General features: G+C 39.7%; 2 protein-coding genes across 2 annotated transcripts; one reads left to right on the top strand and one right to left on the bottom strand.

Moving 5' to 3' along the window:
- Nucleotides 1-164: 164 nt before the first annotated feature.
- On the top strand, nucleotides 165-7,548 carry cep41 (centrosomal protein 41). The gene is made up of 11 exons (XM_017717705.2): nucleotides 165-328; nucleotides 722-785; nucleotides 1,271-1,318; nucleotides 2,470-2,531; nucleotides 2,651-2,717; nucleotides 3,071-3,212; nucleotides 3,950-4,119; nucleotides 5,600-5,667; nucleotides 5,769-5,883; nucleotides 6,033-6,248; nucleotides 7,370-7,548. Exons 1-11 carry the CDS (start codon nucleotides 296-298, stop codon nucleotides 7,483-7,485), a joined length of 1,101 nt encoding a protein of 366 aa, XP_017573194.1. The 5' UTR covers nucleotides 165-295; the 3' UTR covers nucleotides 7,486-7,548.
- Nucleotides 7,549-10,632: 3,084 nt separating this feature from the next.
- Nucleotides 10,633-19,936, bottom strand: LOC108439342 (carboxypeptidase A1-like). The gene is made up of 11 exons (XM_017717707.1): nucleotides 19,824-19,936; nucleotides 19,656-19,737; nucleotides 19,424-19,558; nucleotides 18,921-19,022; nucleotides 16,588-16,689; nucleotides 16,345-16,443; nucleotides 16,120-16,230; nucleotides 14,702-14,792; nucleotides 14,419-14,618; nucleotides 13,807-13,891; nucleotides 10,633-11,300 (listed from the first exon to the last, which is right to left on the bottom strand). Exons 1-11 carry the CDS (start codon nucleotides 19,919-19,921, stop codon nucleotides 11,113-11,115), a joined length of 1,293 nt encoding a protein of 430 aa, XP_017573196.1. The 5' UTR covers nucleotides 19,922-19,936; the 3' UTR covers nucleotides 10,633-11,112.
- Between the last annotated feature and the right edge of the window lie 1,121 nt (nucleotides 19,937-21,057).

Genomic DNA, 21,057 nt, shown 5'->3' with positions numbered 1-21,057 from the left:
GCTTATTATGCCGCAACCCGAAACGTTATTTATTATTTAATCGATAAATAAAAGGATTCGGCTAAAAGGTTGCTTAGTAACGCCGGCTCGACAACTCGGCTAAAAGCTTCACGCCACTGTTGCTACGCAACTGCAGAGTCGATGGAAGTCGCCGCGGACGGCATATGAACAGTCTCGTTGATTGGCCAGGCGAACCAACCAGCCAATCAGCGGCGGTTTTGTTCAATTTTGCAAAGCTGTGAATTTTGATTTCGAGGGCTGCAACGTTAGCCGTGCTCGGCCGCGCGTCTGTGAGATGTCTTCGAAACGGAGTATTGGCGACGCAGAGGTCAGTGTTTTCAGTTTGTTCTTGTAGGTGTTTATTGAAGCCAAATAACTGCTTTACACGAACTAACCTGGCTAGTTAAGAATGGTTTGTGGAAGCTGTGGCGTTCAGGTTCCTGCAGTCATTTGACACCATGGCTGATGATTCCTGCGTTGCCAGCAGCTCAAACGACGGTTTCGAGGCTGGACGCTGTTTTCACTGCGTAACTGCATCACTGCTAGATGTGAAATAGCCCAGCTCTCTGTGTCCGCTCAGTTACAGTTTGCTTTGGCTGGGTTGCAGCTTGTTTTACTGGGTTACCTTGAAAGAGTTGAAGGAAGAGAGTCCCAGCCTGAGTTTGAAACATGGTGCAGCTCACCAGGCCCACTCCTATCACGTCTGCTCCTTTTTTTGCAGTACCTGAAAAAGAGAATCCCACAGAATCCAAAATATCAACATGTAAAATCGAGGCTTGACACAGGTAACATTCTTGGTTTCATTCTTTCCATGGATCATGCAGTGAGGGATGAAAATGGAGTTCTTCGTTCACTTTTATCCATATCTTGTATAATCTGGAACATATATAATCTGTATTTTATCTCTTATGTATCCTGTATCTCATTCATCTCCCTCACACTCACTAAATGAATTTATGGAAATATGTACAACTGTACATATCGTAGCTGTTATTTCATAACCTATATTACTGTTACAAAAACTGGACATTGGAAATGATGCAATTGTGGTATATTAATGTGTATATTTAGAGTTTAATGTGTGTATTTTTTATATATTTTTGTTTTGAACCATGTAGTGTTAATATAATACACACAAGCCGCTTCTCCTTCTGGGTCGCGGGGGTGCTGGAGCCTATCCCAGCTGTCATTGGGCGAAAGGCAGGATACACCCTGGGCAGGTTGCTATTATAATATTAGTCTCAAAATATAATTGCTGTTTATTTTATAGGATCCAGCATGACAAAATACATGGAGAGGTTGGAGGAGATGAAGAAAAGTAAGTACAGTTAAAGTAGAGCTGAGCAGTATGACAATCTTTCTCATTTTTGTGATAAATTCCTTCACAAAAGTATGCTTTTCAGAGCATGTCCTGGGTATCACCAGTACTTACACTTTCCAACTGCATGTCTGATTAAAAAGAGAGCACAGTTAGTCCTATTTAGTCCGATTTAGAGCAGCACAGTGTGAGAAATGTTGAAGACAAGTATTTGGATTCATAGTTTTTGACAGTATTTGTTGAAATGTGGCACTGTATTTTTGTTCTCATCAAATGTCAGAAAAAAATGAATATTGCAGCATATCATAAAAAGCTCAGTGAATTATCGTGATATTACATTTTGCCATATCGTCCACCTCTAAATTAAAGCTGGGTCAGGTTTCTGTTGCTTTCTTCTTCACCACTATAGCTTTCTTTAGTACACTGGTACATGTTGTTGTACTTCTTACAGTTTACTGAGGTTTGCCGGAAAAACAAGGCCACCAAGTGAAATGTGGCAGTTTTACTTTATATTAAATTACTGCAATAAGCACTGAGGGTATTTAAGGAAATACTTTTCAGTTGTTGTCTATTAAGCATTGCAAATAAGAGAAGCTCTGCCCTACTGATATTTTCTGACCAGATAACCTGTCGTTTTCTCCAAGAATGGTCACTTTGTACACAAAGCCATCTCTCAGATTTCTCAGGGATAAGTAACACAACGATTCCCTGGTTTGACTGAATGAGCAGAGGGGGCTGGTTGTACTGTAGATTACAATAATTCCTCTGTGAGGTTTTAGCCAGTGTGCGGCAGTGTCCGTATTTGCTCTTTAGTGGGTTAGATGGTGAGGTCGGCCTTTGGAACTCTTGCCAGCGTTAAAAGGAGACGCTGACAGTGTTTCTTTCAGAAGCTGCTCAGGTCCAGCACAGGCTGCAGCCTCTTGTTTTAGACAGTATGGGGACGGATATCGGAGGGTTGAACTTGTGTGATTTGTTGGTTGATGAGGATGAGGTTAAAAATGGTGATTCACAGGACCCAGGTGAGTGAGATTTTATGTGGGAATCACTTTGCCCTTTACTGTTGCTAAATGTGGGTTTGAGTCATGTTAAGATAGTGACTCAAGAGGCATTTTGTTTTTTTATTGTGTAACTGTGAATGCATTTGCTCTCAGATTACAGATATAGAAAAGATGAACTTTTTAAGAGGCTCAAAGTGACGACATTTGCTCAGCTGGTAAGTTATATAAGTACAGTAGCTGTTATTTCAGTAGCTATGTTCTTGTGCATATATGATGCATCATCTGCTGTGAATGGGATCATTTACTAACAAAGTCTGCCTTTGTCTTTTATCAGATAATACAAGTTGCTTCAGTGTCTGATCTGAATGAGAGCATAATGGATGAAATCCCTAGACTCGAAGGTAAATTCTTACACTATCAAGTGAATGCCCGACTCGTGTTTTAATTATTATGTAATGAAACTGATATTAAAGACCAAAGGTGGCCCGATACCACTTTTTTGATACTGACTCTGATATTAAAACCCTGAGTATCTGCCGATACGATCCAGTAGGTCGTCTTTAAAAACTCACTCAATAATATATCACTCAACTGCCAAACAAGAAGGAATGCACAGCTAATGGATTCATTCTTTTTCTCTGTCCTTTTTTTTTTTTTTTTTTTTAAATTTTCGGTTAATATCTTATACTGATATCCATCATTGCACCGTTTTAGAGTTTTCGTCTTTTCTTTATTCTACTTCTTCCTGTCCTAGATGAGGTTTTGGAGTCGGCAGAAACAGATCGTCTCTCAGATCAGACCAATGGCTCACCCCAGCTTACACCTCAACCTGTTCAGTTCATCGATGGCAGTGAATCAGGAGACACTGGCTTTTCTCCTAGATCCACACTTCAAAGGTAACTTCAACCTTTTGTTCTCATTAAATGTCACTCATGCATGCAGTATGCAAAAGTTTGGGCACCTGTGGTCAAGTTACAAGTTTTGTTAATTTTCTTATTGAAAGTAACTTAGCCATCCTCCCATTTTTGTAAAGCTGCTTTGTGACAACATCAGTTGTAAAAAGCGCTATATAAATAAATTTGATTTGATTTGATTTGATAAAGTGAACACACTCCTGCACGTTTTCACACAGAATCACGTTGTTTGCTGAATTTAACATGTTTTATGCTTTGTGTTATTTTTTCCAATATGTTAAACTGAACAAACAAATAGAAAATGTGCACTACATTTAGCAGAAAATGCCTTGTTTAAGTTTCCTGTGTTTACTTACTTTCACTCAGAACTTTCACAAAATCAGCAAAACATGTCATTTGACTGGGGGTGCATTCAACTGTACACACAGACCTCTGTGCTTGTAACCTTATTCCTTTAATCGGGCTAGCCAACCTGTCTCCCTGTATATCTGAGCAGCTCGTCCTCCCCAAACACCCCCCTCTATTGTACATCCACAAAGAGCCCACATTGGATAGTCCCCTTTCTCAGGGCCCTGAGTTCCATTAGACTTGACCGGGGCAGAGGAGTGCAACTAGACTCCCCCCTCAGAGACCCAGTGAGGTTATATTACTTACATTCTGCTGAAGCACCGACAGCTACCCTAGGTCAGTTAAACTGAGAGTGTTTGTGTTCTTGCCAGTGTGATCAGCGGCGTTGGAGAAATGGATTTGGATAAGAATGGACAGAAAGCAGTCAGCCTGACTCCAGTGCCCACTCACAGCTCTGCAGAGCACCCCTACCCAGACTGCCCTTACCTGCTGCTAGACGTCCGGGACAGAGACCAATATGATCAGTGTCATATTATCAGTGGTAAGAAATAAGCTTGTATAAACTTTAGACAAACGATATCATTGTGACCATATGTAGTTCATTTACTTCATAATGGTCATGTATGCTGCATTGATGGCATGTAATGGTGTTAACATCCACAGATTCTCTGCATTTGCTTGGATGGAAGCCAAAATATTGCCTGGCACATTAGCACCCTTCTTCTGTACAAGCTTGTCTGTTTTACTGTTTCTGTAACTCCGAAATTATCTTTCCATGTGCCATTCAAAGTATGTATATATGTAGATGTTGTTTTGTTTGTGTCGCTTATACATCAATCAGGCCTAACATTATGACCTTGTTTCTACACTCATTGTCCATTTTATCAGCTCCACTTACTGTATAGCTGCACTTTGTAGTTCTACAGTTACAGACTGTAGTCCATCTGTTTCTCTGATACTTTGTTACCCTGTTTTACCCTGTTCTTCAGTGGTCAGCACCCCCATGGACCCTCACAGAGCAGGTGCTGTTTGGGTGGTGGGTCATTCTCAGCACTGGAGTAACACTGACATGGTGGTGGTGTGTTAGTGTGTGTTGTGCTGGTCTGAGTAGATCAGACACAGCAGTGCTGCTGGAGTTTTTAAACACCTCAGTGTCACTGCTGGACTGAGAATAGTCCACCAAACAAAAATATCCAGCCAGCAGCGTCCTGTGGGCAGCGTCCCGTGACCACTGATGAAGGACTAGAGAATGACCAACACAAACTGCAGCAGCAGATGAGCTGTCGTCTCTGACTTTACATATAAGGTGGTCTGACAAGGTAGGAGTTTCTTATGGAGTGGACAGTGAGTGGACACTGCTTTAAAAAAAAAAAAACACAGCAGCAATGCTGTGTCTGATCCACTCATACAAGTACAACACACAGTAACACACCACCACCACCTTGCACCACTACAGTGCTGAGAATGATCCACCACCCAAATAGTTCCTGCTCTCTGAGGGTCCATGGGGGTCCTGACCACTGAAGAACAGGGTAAAAGGGGACAAACAAAGTATGCAGTACTTCAGTGGAAAGTCAGTGGAATCAGACTTTTTTCTAAGTCATTTTGGGCCATTTCTTTTGGTCCGTTCTTCATGAAATTTACATACGTTAAGGATAAGATGTATTTTCAAATTGAAAAATCACAAAAATGGAGATATGAGGTTTTCTTCCAACAACAGCAATATATTAATAAAACCTGAATAAAGCACAGAGATTAGTGTTGAATTGGGTTATATTACTAGTGTATGGACTTGTAATAGAAAATGGGAATTGATTGAATTGAGTATTGTTTATATTTTCTGATTAGACCAAACCTGTTCAGAGGAAATCGGTTCTTTTTAGTTTTCAATAACCTCTTAAAATAGTTTGAATCAATCATTTCCAAATGAGGGTAAATCTGCTCTTAACTTTGACCTTTGATTTTGGGATTGTTTTAATCCTTGTTTTGAGATTTTGGGATATTTCTGTCTCTGTTTACAGCACACAGTTACCCTATTGCAACCCTGTCAAGAACAATGAATCCTTACACCAAGGAAGTGCTGGACTACGTATCCTTTTGGCTCATTACTGTTGAAAGTAAGACATGAATTTACATTAGAGTAAGCAATAATACACGTATTTGTGAAAGAAGTCTTAAACCTTTTCACAGAAAAACGTGTCAGGAAAGATCATCATTCTCTATGATGAGGATGAAAGGGTAGCAAGCCAGGCGGCCACCACCATGTGTGAGAGGGGCTTTGAAAATCTCTTCATGCTCTCTGGAGGTGAGCCCTTTAAAGCAGCTGCTCATATTCAAAGCATAGCAGTGCAGACATATTTAGACCTATTTTGTCTTGTTTTGGTGGGATGTGGATACACAGTTCTGAGTGAAAGTAACAAAGTTCTGAATTTCTTCTGTCCATCTTTGTACAAGGTTTGAAGGTAATAGCGCAGAAGTTTCCAGAAGGAATGACGACAGGCTCTTTTCCCATCTCCTGTCTTCAATCTCCAGTGGGGTGTTCAGCGCGGAAGTATTCCACACCACGTCAGACACAGCGACCTGCTGAAAAGAAATGGCGTTTCTCTTCAGAAGACCTTGGCAAAATCCAGCATTATCTGGATGAAGTGCTCATACCTAGTGAGACTAGCAGTAAGTGATCTGGTTTATGCTGACATAAAGGGTCTGATAAGACACTTGTGTTATGTTTATGTAGATTTCTATTTAAAATTGCACTCTTGTATTTGTGAGATAAGTGATTAGCACTACAGTTTAAATGTAATTGCATAATTACATAGTCATTTACATCTACATTCAGTTTACATTTTATATTGACAGATTGAACCCGACACTTCAGTCAAAAACTGGCAAAAATCTGCACCATTTTATTTAATCAAATTCAGATCATAATAAAAGATCTCCTCTGCTCTAACACAAATGTGGGAGGAAAGTTTAGAGTTTGCGCTTTCCACACAATTTCTCCACTCATTTCAATGAGCTGTGAGTCAGAAATAGTACGCAAAATAGTAATGACATGCTTTTGTTACCACTGGCAATAACTGCGAGTTTAACTAATAACTAAGGTTTAAATATGAAAAGATCCTCTTAGTTTGTTGTAGTCATTTTGCTCCACTCACCAGTAGATGGCGATATAAAGTCAAATTAAAACAGCAAGAAAGCTGTAATTTATTATTTGTAGTTCTATTTCAAATGAAATTCCATCAAATGAGTGATGTTGCAAAAAATTTGAATTTCAGCTTTCTACAAGAGAGTAAAAGTACTCCATTCAAAGTCACACTTCTTAAAAACACTGAAATATGGTGCAAGTGAAATTTTAAATATTGAATTTTTTTTACATTTTGCAGCACGAGCATAATAACAGAATGTACTGACCATTAATTGCTGAATAGCAATTATGTTTATGTTAAAGGAATATTTTAAATGATTAATTAGAAAGCCGGTAGATGGCACCTTCTGTCAAGTTTAGTAGCGAGGGCAGAGCAAAGAACAGAAACACTTGGTGGTCAGTCACATGGCTTAATAATAAGAGTGGATGCATCCATTGTAATTGGCCATATTTTCTTTTTTGGCAAACAAACATTTTTATTTAATATTTGCCATCCTCTTTCTGCCAACAATGCATCGAACCTAGCTACTCATACTGGTACTGTACGGACTACTTAGTTTACCTTTTTTCCACATCAAGGTACATCCGAGAAACATTAGACTAGATTTGATAAACATGTATATGTGTGTGTCCTTTCTTACTCCAGGTCGTTTAAGCAGTAGAATGTCCTCCAGCAGTGCCCACTCTAAAGTGTCCAGCGCTCGGAGTAGTCGCCAGGGCTCGGCAAGTGCCAGGTCACAGAGCAGCCGGCCCTGGAAATAGCCGCTGCCTTCGTCATCTTCATCGTCATCACTGCAGCCCAAATAAAGCCTGTATATTCTGGTACACCAGGATTCCTGTGAACATTAGTGATGAGTCTTCACATTTACATGCTCCTAGCCTAGATGACCTGTAGACTAGCTTTATGAATGATTTCAGTTATTACTGAAATATTCTGACCACTGATCATCTCTGACATCTATTATTATTCCTGATTATTTACATGGTTAGTTGTATTTTAAATCGGCTTTATCACATGACACTTAGTTAACTAAGTGTAGATCAGTGCTTTCCAGCCCTGATCCTGGAGAACCCTCTACCCTGCACATTTTAGTCTTTTCCCTGCTCCTAACACATCTGATCCAACTAATCACCTCATTACCAAAGCCCTTCGTGACTTGTGGGTGTGTCGAGAGCTGGGAAAACACTAAAATGTGTAGGGCGTGTAGGGCACCAGGACCAGGGTTCGGAACCTGTGCTGTAGATGATGTGAATCTATTCTCATTCCAGTAGAGGCTTATTTGAACTGCATTCCTCTGAAACTAATAATATGGAATATGGAATGGCTGTTACTGTCCTTTTAGTGAAAGCTTTGTCAGTGCATTCCTTCGGTTCATCTGAATGCTAAGAGATAACATTGACTCTATTTCGATTTAGGTGAATTACTTTGTTTCTGAATAGGCATGGATGCTGTACTGCTTATTCTTTCTTTTTACACTCTAGCACTACGCCTTCCTCTCCGTCTAAAGATGACTTATTTTAACAGGTCTTAATGGGGTATCCAAATCAAAAGCAAGTGGCAGTTTCCCAGTCTTGTCTGCAAAACAGCTGTAGTGTAAAATGCCTGAGACAAACAAACCCATACCTCATAAACACATACAGCAGAAGAGCCTTCCACTGGTGTAGGATGAAATGCATGGTCAAATAGAATGTGGAGCTAATGAAGTTAACTCCATCTCATCCGTTGCAGAAGGATATACTAGAGCATCACGACAGACCGAGTCTGAGCACCATAGAAGTCACTCAGTATTGCTGTGCCTGTAGTTGTGAACACAGATAAAGAGATGAAGGAAATCAAAGTGCATTTACTGTAACGCAATTTTGAAAATGCACTGAAAGCCTGTGTGACATGCTGTGTGTGTGTGTGTGTGTGTGTGTGTGTGTGTGTGTGTGTGTGTGTGTGTGTGCGCGCGCATGCGAGAAGCTTTCATTTTGTCCATTGCTTGATTGATGAAAGTCAGTTACACTAATCTTTAACAAACCTTGCTTGAATGACCAGTGAAGATTATATGAATGAAAACTACCTGGTTTATCGTTTGTATATTTAAAGTTGAATAAAGAAATATTTTATACTGTAAACATATTTTCATTATTACGCTTTACTAATGTTTCCTCAGTGTAATATGGAAAGACATGCTGTTGAAATATTTTGCCTCTATCTCTCCTTTGTCACACATTTTTCATTTTTGTTTAGAGTTTTTTTAGGCGTGCTTGATTGATATAGGTGTTTTACCATAGTCCAGTGTAGTTGAGCACAAAATTTGAGCAGGTTTTGTTCATTTCCTCTACAGAGAACAGAGAAATATGGCAATTAATGGAAATTTTGTTCCCTAATATGTTAAATTCAGCAAAGAAATAGAAACCATGCATTACAATGTGCAGGAGTGTGTTCTGTGTAGGATGTGTTAACATACTTTCACTTAGAAAATCAACAAAACTTGTAACTTGACCAGGGAAGCCCGATCCTTTGTGTACATTTTTGTAAAACATAGCCTGCAGGTTAGTTTTTACTGGCTTTGAGACGTTGAGAAGCTACTGAGCCCTTTTACCACCAAACTATAGCTTGCTGAAACTTTATAGCAGTCCTCCCCGCATACCGTGACTGGCAGTTGTGCAAGCATGCCAGTTATGGTGCCATAGCAAGGTGCTACTCAGTGGTGTAACTACTGAGGAGGTAGGGTTGGCAATCAGACTTGGGGGCCCATGGCTACTGAGACCCCTGGAATCTTTATTGGGCCCCTCATGTAAGTACTGGTATAATTGTATATCCATGTTAACCATTTTAAACAGATTCTTCACAACATCATATTTATTGTGCATCACTCAAAAATCCTAAAAAGCCACAAACATTAGGTGTTATTGAGTGGAATGGCACGCCTTCAGAGCATCAACTTGCTTGAGACAAAACAATAGTGTGTAAACAAGCAAATTACATTGTCGGTTTTTATTCATTGGAAGTATTTTTTGTACTGCAGGGGCATTTAAATTAAACCTAGAGTGTTTCTAAAGCCTAATATCCACCATCAAAAAAAGCATTGATTTATAATGAATAAAAAATTATTAAATATTGTTATGTATTATTGTTAGACCCAAGAAACTACATAGTGATGTCCTTAAACCGTGCACTTATTAAGAATCCCAAGATTTACGAATATACACAATAATGCAAATTGCAAATGCCTCCTTTTCTGTGAGTTCCCCCTGCTACCCTGCAGTTCTGACTTATGTAATGTATGTAATTCATGAGGAAATTGGTATTGGGTCAAGTCAATGAAGCTATAAATGCACTTTTTTCAGTGCACAACAGTAACATAACATTTAGACAGGCCCTCTACCTGATGGCAGATTTCCATTGTAACGTGTAAACCATTTATGCTATTTTCCTGGTGACTGCTTTATTGATGATGATGGTCTTGCACTCCATAACTGGAGTGGCCAGGATGACTGGCTTCATGACAGAGTGGCACTGGCCACCTCTGCTCCAACACCAGTTATCCTCTACACTAGGGTCAAGTCTCAGCATGTCTAAGGCATCAGTGAGACGGTGAACCTGTGTTTTATGTGAAACCAAGACAGTATGATAGAGTAGCTTCCACACACACCTGCATAGGTTCACTCCCTCAGAGTGATTTGATCCTGTACCCTCTAAACTTGTGTCAGAAGTGTTGGTGAGCCAGAATCAAACCTGTACTTTGGTGTGTGAAGCTACTGCTATCTGCAACTTCAACATCACATCACTGGGTTCGCCAGGATACCAACAGGTTTAAAAAAAAAATCCAGGCTGATTTATGCTCTTCGGCTGCACACCCCATATTTGACACTTTAGGGCAGACATGTTTTGTAGTTTCTTATCATGTCGGAATCGACTCATTGGATTATTTTTTATTTATTGGACCGTGATAGGCTCAAGCTTATTTGTGACATACAAAACTAAATTGTCAGTACTGAGAAAACATGCTTTCAATGGAAAAACGTGAACTTGTTGCTATTGCATACAAGCCTCATACTGTATCTCCACTTTTTTACTTTTTTGCATTTGAAAAATTTTCTGAATAAATGAACGAACAAATGCTCCAAAATTACCTGGAAAACAATTACATTAAAACATTTTTAATACACTTTTGTTTGCACAGTGACAATACTCATAATAATCCATCCAAGAAGCAAACATGTTCTGAGTGCAGGGGTCTTTAAAGACTGGCTACTGTAGCACACAAAAACGCTGTCCTTCACAGCACCTGGAAGCTTTAATGAGGAATTTGCTCTGATAAAAATAACTTTATTAGTTAGTATCATGCATGTGCAGGCGCAATATTAACTGAAGCATCATTATTTGAGCCAGCTGTTGGTTTAGTAGGGGTTGTTCTTGGCGTGCTCCATGATGACCATGAGGGCCAGCCATGTCTCATAAGCAGTGGGGATGATTTGATTGGCAGGCAGGGCAAAACCAAAGTGACCGGTATCTCTCAGCTCAAAGGCGTAGGAGTACTTGATGCCCTGGTTATAGCTCCAGTCAACGCTGCTACCACTTGCTTGGTCTGAGAGATAAGATTGACAAATGACCTTTAGGGGCTTGAACAGTTAGTTGTAAAAGTACTAGTTCAGTTTACATTCCTCAGGACTGATAAACCCAACTTTATTTTCCAACACTGATCCAAATATATAGCAAATATGGTGGGTAGACTTTGAGTGGGAGCTTTAACACACAGTTGTTTGTGTTTTTATTCATACTAATGCAAGCAATTTAGCATATTTATAATGTACAAATGATTGCTCAGTAATAATATAAACTGGCTTTTAGCTTCTCACAATAGAAACTTCTATTCTATTGAAAGCCATTTAAGCTTTTTGATATCAAACATTTCATTTGATCAAGTACGAATGTTACTAGTACTAATAAAAAACATGAAATATGACATGTAAAACAAACATACCACAATTTAATGGTTTCTTCCATTAAATTAATTGGGATAGGCATTAATGTGTCTATATTAGACCAGAAATCTCACACACCAAGTTTAATTCCTACAAAAAGTTGATTTGTATTTAAAATGTATTTTTATTTTATTAGCATAAATATTTTTTTTATGTTCCGTAAATCCAGCTATTTTAAAACTAAAGCTGATGATAGCATCAGATGTTCTGAGTGACTGATAGTGATTGTACCCTTACAAAAATCATCCATAGTAAGAAGAAACTGAGATTTCTACATTGTTCTGTAATACTTGTGTAATCTGTATTTTCTCCTTCTGTAGGCTAATATTCATGTAGTACTGTATTACAGTGTTCTACAATAGCCGTGTACTATATTGCAGTAAACTGGAGAGATATTCTGAATCTACTGTAAGATTCTGTAACTATTCTGTAACTGTAACTTTCATTTTTATATATGTAGCCTGGTCAAAAAATAATGTAAATAAATAATAAAGAAAGAAAAAAGGGGGGGGGGGTATAGATCAGTTTAGTATGAAAATAATAAAGAAAGTATTAAATGGGGAGACTAAATCAGTAAATTAGAAGTTTAACCAGCTTATCTCAGTTCTATTGGTCCTGTAGTATAGCCAATAGAAAAGGGCCTTGATGTTGCTTTGAAATGACATTATGATCTGGTAAGGCTACCTAAGCTAAAAGTGAGAACCAAATATTCAATGGATTTTGATGCTGAGAGTTGAAAGTAGCCCTTAAGTAAAGTCGTCTAACATTTTCTAATAAACCTTTGATTTCACATGGTTGTTTACAGTTGTAGACAGTAACTAAGTAAATGTAATTCGTTACTGTACTCAAGTTTTTTCGTGTATCTGTACTTTACTTAAGTTTTCCCATTTTGGTGACTTTTTACTTTCACTCCACCACATTTCAGAGTCTAATATCTGACGTTTTTCTCCACTACATTTTGAGAAATGTCGTTCCTTTTGGTTTCTGTGTGTATAAAAATGTAACGTGTCAAAACAAAAGAGCACCAATCAGGGCCCAGCGGTCACTTTGTTCTGAGCTTGTTTTACCGACCCAGTGCAGCACACGGTTCAATGTTAGTGCAGCAGTGTAAAAATTTGGGAGCACATACGTCACCTAAATGATGAACTAACCTAACTTTGTGTAAATAGACCACAATATAGAAATATGTCCACACATGCAGTTGTGACTGGCGCGTTTCTTTTCTTCTGAATTCAAAACTTTCATTTTCTATGTCCTACAGATCAACATAGTAAAGGAAAACTTATTTGTGATCCTGAGTTTAAAGCAAGTTTTTATTCACATTGTAACTAAGTTACAAAGTAACCTTAAACTGAAACTTTGCTGGTTTGTAAAAACTTGTTTCAGAGGGACTCGGTTCTCCCTGATGGAAACTGTGTTTTGTGTCTCACAATCACATCATTTTAATAGACGTCAGTGTCAGACGAATTAATGACATTCTAGTAAAAGACTGGTTTACCAAGAGAGACGCTGGAGGACTTTCACCTAAACTGAGTTCATGAAGAGAGTCTTGTTACAAAAATGATAACAGGACATCAGAGCCAGAATTACTCTTTTAGTACTTTTACTTTTGATACTTAAGTACATTTGAAGGCAAATACTTTAGTACTTTTACTCAAGTTGAGGTCTAGAGTAAGGACTTCTACTTTTCCTGGAGTAATATTTCACCTTGGGTATCTCTACTTTAACTCAAGTACATGATTTGTGTTCTTCGTCCACCATTGGTTGTTTGTTGGTGCAAATATTTGCATATTACTGTTATTGTTTACATTTCTGTTAGCCACAAGTAATCACTGGCAAGAGGGTTATCTACAGTATCCCTACATGTTTAAGGTTAGGGACTTGGTTGAGGGTTAAGCTGCAATATACAGGAAGCCAAATTAAGAGTTTAATCAGTTAAACTTCTATTGAACCCAACGTCCACCGGTAGTATATAAAAGTGGGCATTTATTTTTTTGATTGGTGTATGTCTGCACTAATAGCTTAGTTTCACTGGTAAACACATAATAACTTTTCATAAATGTTATAACACAGGAGCAGCTGATTTAACACTAGTTTTGTTCTACTTACAAATGACGTTGATGATGCTGCCAAATCGGTATCTGGTGCCATAAGGACGAGACAAGGCAGTGACAGCCTTCCATGCAAGGTTATACTGTGAGAAAATAGTAGGAAAATATTTTTGTACAGCATAAAGCAATAAAACACCTGAGCTACACTGATCAATCAGTTCATTAAGCACACCCATCTTGTATCCGCACTCTGTCCATTTTGTCAAATCCACTTGCGCACTGAAGTCCCTCTGTTTCTCTGCATGCTTCATTAGTCCTCTTTCACTCTTTCACCGTAGACCAGGAGGGCTACGGGACCACCATGACAATGTCACTGCTGAGAATGATCAATCTCCCAACTAATACCTGCTCTGTATTGGTCGTTTGGGGGTCCTAACCATCAAAGAACAAGGTGAAAGGGGCTAAAAAAGTATGCGGAGAAACAGATAGACTACAGTCTGTAATTGTAGAACTACAAAGTGCAAATGGTAAGTGGAGCTGATATAGTGGACAATGAGTGTAGAACAAGGAGATGTACTTAATGAAGTGGCCTGTCAGGGTATGTAGTAAGTGTAATATATCATAATGTGTGATGTATATTTTACTGTGTAGCTCTGTTTTTATTTCTCACCAGCTCTGCATTGTCCCTGCAAGGAGTTGAGGTGTAGCCGTAAGGGTAGAGCAAAAACTGAGAGTAGCTATGGATGGACAGAAAGGCTTTGAGTTTGCCATGTGACTTTACAAAGTCCACAATGGCCTTGACCTCAGACTCTGAATTGGCATAAGGTCCATAGTACCGATCATCACACGGGTCGTTATAGGAACCAGGGCCTGGAGATTAAATTTATTAGATATTTTGCCTGATGTGTAAATGTACATAAATCACAAAAAAAGTATAACTTTGTATACTGTACCTCCAAAGTTAACATCCCAGTTCCTGTTGGGGTCAACTCCAATGCAAGAAGATCCACGATTGGGTTTCCTTGTCTTGCGCCACAGGCGGTCCTAAACACATGACGGATTAAAAGAACCATGATTTATTGGATTACTATGATGGACTGTGTAGTGGTCATAGGATATTGTATCGTTTTCTTATTGTATCGAAATGCCTTTTCAGAGAAATAGTTTGTTTATTGTCATATGTGGTGTTGGACAATTATATTGTAATCATACATTCACTGGCCACTTTATTAGGTACACCTTGCTAGTAAAAGGTTGGACCCCCTTTTGCCTTCAGAACTGCCTTAATTCTTTGTGGCAGACTTTCAACAAGGTGTTGGAAATGTTCCTCAGAGATTTTGGTTGGTTATTTGAGTTCCTGTTGCCTTTCTATCATCTCGAACCAGTCTGCCCATTCTCCTCTGACCTCTCACATCAACAAGGCGTTTTCGTCCACACAACTGACCGCTCACTGGATATTTCCTCTTTTTCTGACCTTTCTCTGTAAACCCTAGAGATGGTTGTGCGTGAAAATCCCAGTAGATCAGCAGTTTCTGAAATACTCAGACCAGCCCGTCTGGCACCAACAACCACGCCACGTTCAAAGTCACTTAAATCCCCTTTCTTCTCCGTTCTGATGCTCGGCCTGCACTTCAGCAAGTTGTCTTGACCACCTCTACATGCCATGTGATCAGCTGATTAGCTATGTGTTATCAAGCAATTGAACACCTGATGTTGTACCTAATAAAGTGGCCAGTGAGTGTATTTTTCAATTATAACGTTGGGTCTGTGAATGTTAGGAGTAATAGCGGCCCCTACTGTTCAAACCAATGAGCTGCACTGAATGGGCAATATGCTGTGGTCATGTGATCAGGCCGACTGGTTGCGGGAGAAAAATATGTAGGTTGGAACTGTGAGGAGCTGTGCACAGTGTTTGGCCAAAGAAGAGCTCCAGTTCAACATTAAAATTGTTACGACTCCTAAATTTCTGGTCAGAAGGCGCACACTGTATGTAATTATTTGCTTTTTGTTCACCTTTGTAATATATTCATTCACAGTTTCACAAGTCAATGTAAACATGGGACTTGAGAGAGCATTGACATTGGTTAAAGCAGAATGGCTAACTAAATCTGAACGGACACCAAATGGACTTTGCCGAGAAATGCTCATTTTATGTTGATGATGCAATTTGTTTATAAAATTCAACGTTTATATCATTTCAGTTTTTCATGGTGTTTGAGGCAGAAAAGAAGGCAAATAAATTCTTGCCTAACATCAGTAGGAACGAGGTCTCATCTGTACCAGAAGAAAACCTTTATGGTTAAACAGATCTTAGGTAACAGGTAACAGATCTTATATGGGCTATTGTTTTTCTGAACATGTGAGGGCTCACAGAGGTGTGGGTGAACTGGAATCCATCAGGGTTGGTGACGATCTCCAGGAAAATGTCAAACGTATTAAGAATGGCAGTAAGAGCAGGATCACGGTTATAGGAAGCCACAATCTGCACGATGAGACAGACATGCGTTAAAGTTAAGTGATATACATGGATTTCACCTCAAGGTCTTATTTATATGAGTTAGTACTGTTAGTGAAGGAGGAAAGGAAAAAACTGAACCATCTTGGCAAACCAGGTTCCGCTGGCCTGGGTAACCCATTCTCTGGAGTGGATGCCAGTGTCGATCCAGATTCCAGGGCGGTTAGAACCAGTGCTAAACTGTGTGAGAGAGCAAACAAACCATAACTTAGAAGAAATTTCATGTTCCACACCCCATTCTTCCCCCTAACTGTTTTACTGTGTTGTCTAAAATAGTTTACTTTAATGAAATATTAAAAACATTAATTAACAATAGTTACTTACCTTAAGAACATTCAACGGACGGCGCTCGTAGCTTTGACCAATCACAATTTTGCTAACTAACTGAGGGTTCTCCGTCACCAGCATGTCAATGAAGCTATAAATCTGAAAGTCAGAGCTACATCATTAGAACTGCAAATCTGATGGTCAGTCAGAGGTCAAACATCAGTGAACATGATTTAAAGTAAGACAAGTTCATGGGTCAGTATGCCTTTCCTGTTCCTGCAACACTTCTTTTGACCAATCACTGCCATCTGATAATGTCATCAGTGTGTGCTAGATAATCCTTCCTGAGCCACTTGAAAATTCTTAAAATCAAGTAAAATTGTTCACTAAATCTGTCCAGGATCAAAGGGAAGATAAAGTTCCTGGGTCAAAATTTGAAAATCTAGTCCAGATCAATTCCCCTGCTGGGTGACCGGGGTCCTCTCTGTGTGGAGTTTGCATGTTCTCCCCGTGTCTGCGTGGGTTTCCTCCAGGTTCTCCAGTTTCCTCCCACAGTCCAAAGACATGCAGTCAGGCCAATTGGACATGTTACATTGCCCCTAGGTGTGAGTGTGTGAGTGACTGTCTGTGTCTGTCTGTCTGCCCTGCGATGGACTGGTGACCTGTCCAGGGTGTATCCTGCCTTTCGCCCAAAGATTGCTGGGATAGGCTCAGGCACCCCCCCGCGACCCTGACGGAGAAGCAGCTTAGAAAATGGATGGATGGATGGATGGATAGTCCAGATCAACATGATGTTGGTGAAGAATCAATATTACTACATTCTCTCTAGGATCAGCACCGAAGGTGATAGTCCTGAAACAACATTACTAAGTCTATTCAGGATCAGCATGAAGATGATGGTCCTCAGTGCACAACAGCAAATTTGACCAGGGTCAACAACATTAAAATGATAGTTTGAACCAACATTAATGAGTCTATCCAGGACCAACATGAAGAAGACGATTGTGAATCAACATTAGTAAATTTATCCAGCATGAACCTGAAGATAATGGCTCTTAATCCAACATTACCAACACTAGTAACTCTATCCAGGATGGACATGAAGATAATTGTCCAGGGTCAAAATTTGCAAATGAAGTCCAGATCAACATGAAGATGATTCACCTGAACATTAGTACATCTCTCCAGGATGAACACTGAAGATGAGGATCCTGAATCAACATTAGAAAATCTCTCCAGAGTCAATGATGATATCATGATGGGTCAAATTGTGCAGAATACTCAAGGAGGAGGGGCTACTCTGATGATGGCCTTCTGGATTAAGACTGCTACTGCTAAGACTACTCATCGTACTTATTTGAATGACTCATCAAAGAAAGCTTAAATGTTTTAGAGATTCAGTTTTTAGGAACTAAAAATGCATTTGCACATTTTGAATGTTAACTACGGGGCGGCACGGTAGCGTGGTGGGTAGCGCTGTTGCCTCACAGCAAGGAGGGCCTGGGTTCCTCTCTGTGTGGAGTTTGCATGTTCTCCACGTGTCTGCGTGGGTTTCCTCCCACAGTCCAAAGACATGCAGTCAGGCCAATTGAACATGCTAAGTTACCCCTGGGTGTGAGTGACTGTCTGTGTCTGTCTGTCTGCCCTGTGATGGACTGGCAACCTGTCCAGGGTGTATCCTGCCTTCCGCCCGAAGACTGCTGGGATAGGCTCCGGCACCCCCCCGCGACCCTGACGGAGAAGCGGCTTAGAAAATGGATGGATGGAATGTTAACTACACATACAAAATACTAAGGATGAATCGCAAAAAGCTCCATAATCCCTACATATAGCTACATGTGAGTTATGAAACTGGCTTCTACACAGAAATAGCACACTACACATCCATGAGGGAATTGTGCATTCATGGCTGAATCCCAAACGGATTTGCTAGACATATTATGCACTGTTGATGCAGATGCACTACACAGGGAGTAGGGGGCCATTTGAGATTGTGAAGAGTGCTCCTTTGGGCTGACATGGTTGACTTCTGATAAAGACAATCAGTGATTCACTTGAATTTTGTGAAGAATTGTTAAACTGCTCAGTCACAGTACAGGGCACAATATCATTACTATCAGATGGTTGTCACTGGTTAAAACAAATCTTGTTCCAGGAACATTTAGACGGATCTTGACCAGGAGCATGTCTGATCTGAAGAAATCACAGTCATCATCTAAGTCGTGTAAGTCACACCTCATGAGTAAAGCTACGCATTTCTGACTGTGATCGCATTGCCATCACATGACTTTAAAATCTCTTAAAATAACTAAACTGATGGAGACAAATATGGGCTATAAACACATCTATGTGTAACCAAAGCCAGGACATTAAAGTAGAATAGTTCTGACCTCATCCAGGGTGTGGTAGGTGGAGTAGTTGAACCCATCAGTGGATTTGGGCTGATGAGCACGAGAGCGCATCATCTCCTGCTGTTCCTCATCCAAAAGATCCTGGTGGAAAAAGAGAGTTTAAATGAGTTATTAGAAGTTAAACCCCTTTCAAGTTTCAGCATTACGTACTAATGCTTATTTTCCAGTAACTACACGGACTTCCAAACTGGCTGAGCTGTTCTTAGGTTATAGTAGTGTGTAATAAAACTTTCCTTTTGAAATGAAATTTAAATGAAACTTAAAACTGATCATAACTAAATGTGTTAATATATATTAAGCGTGTAGTAATCATAAACATTACAATTTGTGTAAGGAGGACAAGCGACTCAGTGGTCAGATTTGTGAGAGCACAAGTAGTCCCACATGCTTTATTATGGATAAAACAAGATCTAAGATGTTTTAAATATACAAGAAATTTGTTGCTAAAATAATAATGATAACAAAACCCAAAACTACCCAACCTGAAGATCCTGAATCATGATTTTATAATGGATTTTGTTGTTCTTCAGGAAGCTCTTGACCCTGTGAAGACTGCTTGAGGGAACACGAACATCAACAGGCAGGGACTCATGAACGGGCTCCCTCCAGAAGTCCAGCTGCACACAGGTGGACAGACACATGCAGCACATTGATATTTTACATGCAAATGCTAATGATACATAAACTACCTACAACATTCAGGAAGAATTTTACCTCAAGATGTTCATGATCAGTCAGATTCTTCAGCAGAGAGATCTGAACATCATTGGCTGCTGTGATCCGCAGGACCTGGTGTCTGTAAATGTCAAGTTCAGCAATTCATGAACTTTCCTCAAGGATAAAAATGTATGTTTCTGTATCAAGTCAATTTCAAACACATACCCTTCAAAAGTCTTCCTGCCCAAGACGGCCAAAATCAGACATGCCAAAATCAACAGCTTTCTCATTTTGCCTCCTGTAGCAGAGCTGCTCTGTGGCATTGGCCTTATATACTGTTTCTACACTGATGGGATGGTCTGAGGCATTGCACATGACTGACAACAGAACAGTTCCTACGTTGCATCGTTAAAAAAACCAATACAGTTACACCATAGCAGTCCCCTAAATACACAAAAAAGATGAAGTGTGTTACAATCAAGAGTTGCATAACTGTTTACTATTCTTCAGTACTATTACATATTTAACAATTAACCTGCTGGTTATATGTAATCTTCAGAGATTTTATAGAATATATTATACCACATGTGGAACATATAATAAATATCATTATATAACAAGTAGTGTTTCATCAGCCTACATACAGTGCTGAAACAAAGTCCTGGGACACACTGAATACCATTATCTTTTTTATGCATGTAACGCCCACCGCCAAGGACAGTTCTTTACCTGTTCTCTTTCTCTGTGGGATTTGCTGAGTCCATGGATTGCATAGAGGACTCCAGCTCACGTAAGCCTTTGGAAGATCATGCGACTCCCCACACTTCACCCCACCAATGAATGTTCATTCCTGCATTCCTCTTCACTGGAATGTTGAACTTACACACTTGTTTATCATCTCTAGTCATTAGCTGGTCAGAATATAAGCCTAGGCCAGTGGCCACTACAAGTAGTTGGTAATGCCATTCGGGCTGTCTATAGTGCCCTCTGTTGTTCAATCATTCATTAATAATGTACTCAGAGACACACAAGCCAAAAGGGCTCAAGGGCAGAAAATTGAGGACTACTTAATCAGCAATAACCCCCCGACATCTATGGCAAGGCATTCAATCTCTTATCAACCGCAACAGTGCAGTGCTGTCCACTGGTGATGCTACACTATCTGAAGAACTCAACAGATTCTTTGCTTGCTTTGACAAAGGTCAAATTGGAGAAATCACTAGAGCGCAATGCACAACATCAGACCCACCATTGGTGCTACAGACACACAAGGTGAGGAAGTCCTCTGCATGTGTAAACTCTAGGAAAGCAGCAGGCCCAAATGGGATTTTTGGCAGGGTTCTTAAAGGCTGTGTGGCTGAGCTTGCAGTTATTCACCAGTATCTTCAACATCTCTCTGTTACTGGCTGTCATTCTTAAATGCCTTAAGACTGCAACCCTTGTTCCTGTACCAAAGAAA

The sequence above is a fragment of the Pygocentrus nattereri genome, chromosome 8, assembly GCF_015220715.1.
Source record: "Pygocentrus nattereri isolate fPygNat1 chromosome 8, fPygNat1.pri, whole genome shotgun sequence".
Taxonomy (NCBI): domain Eukaryota; kingdom Metazoa; phylum Chordata; class Actinopteri; order Characiformes; family Serrasalmidae; genus Pygocentrus; species Pygocentrus nattereri.
This window is presented reverse-complemented; position numbering and strand designations above follow the sequence as displayed.

Bases quoted from the DNA above. Each gene is read 5' to 3' on its own strand.
- LOC108439342 (XM_017717707.1), bottom strand. From the start codon at position 19,921: ATGCCACAGAGCAGCTCTGCTACAGGAGGCAAAATGAGAAAGCTGTTG. The intron at 16,444-16,587 runs GTAAGTAACTAT...TCTCTCACACAG, and splicing joins GTCCGTTGAATGTTCTTAAG to TTTAGCACTGGTTCTAACCG. The intron at 14,793-16,119 runs GTGAGCCCTCAC...TCATGTGTTTAG, and splicing joins TCCAGTTCACCCACACCTCT to GACCGCCTGTGGCGCAAGAC.
- cep41 (XM_017717705.2), top strand. From the start codon at position 296: ATGTCTTCGAAACGGAGTATTGGCGACGCAGAG. The intron at 2,718-3,070 runs GTAAATTCTTAC...TTCCTGTCCTAG, and splicing joins TGAAATCCCTAGACTCGAAG to ATGAGGTTTTGGAGTCGGCA. The intron at 6,249-7,369 runs GTAAGTGATCTG...TTCTTACTCCAG, and splicing joins CATACCTAGTGAGACTAGCA to GTCGTTTAAGCAGTAGAATG.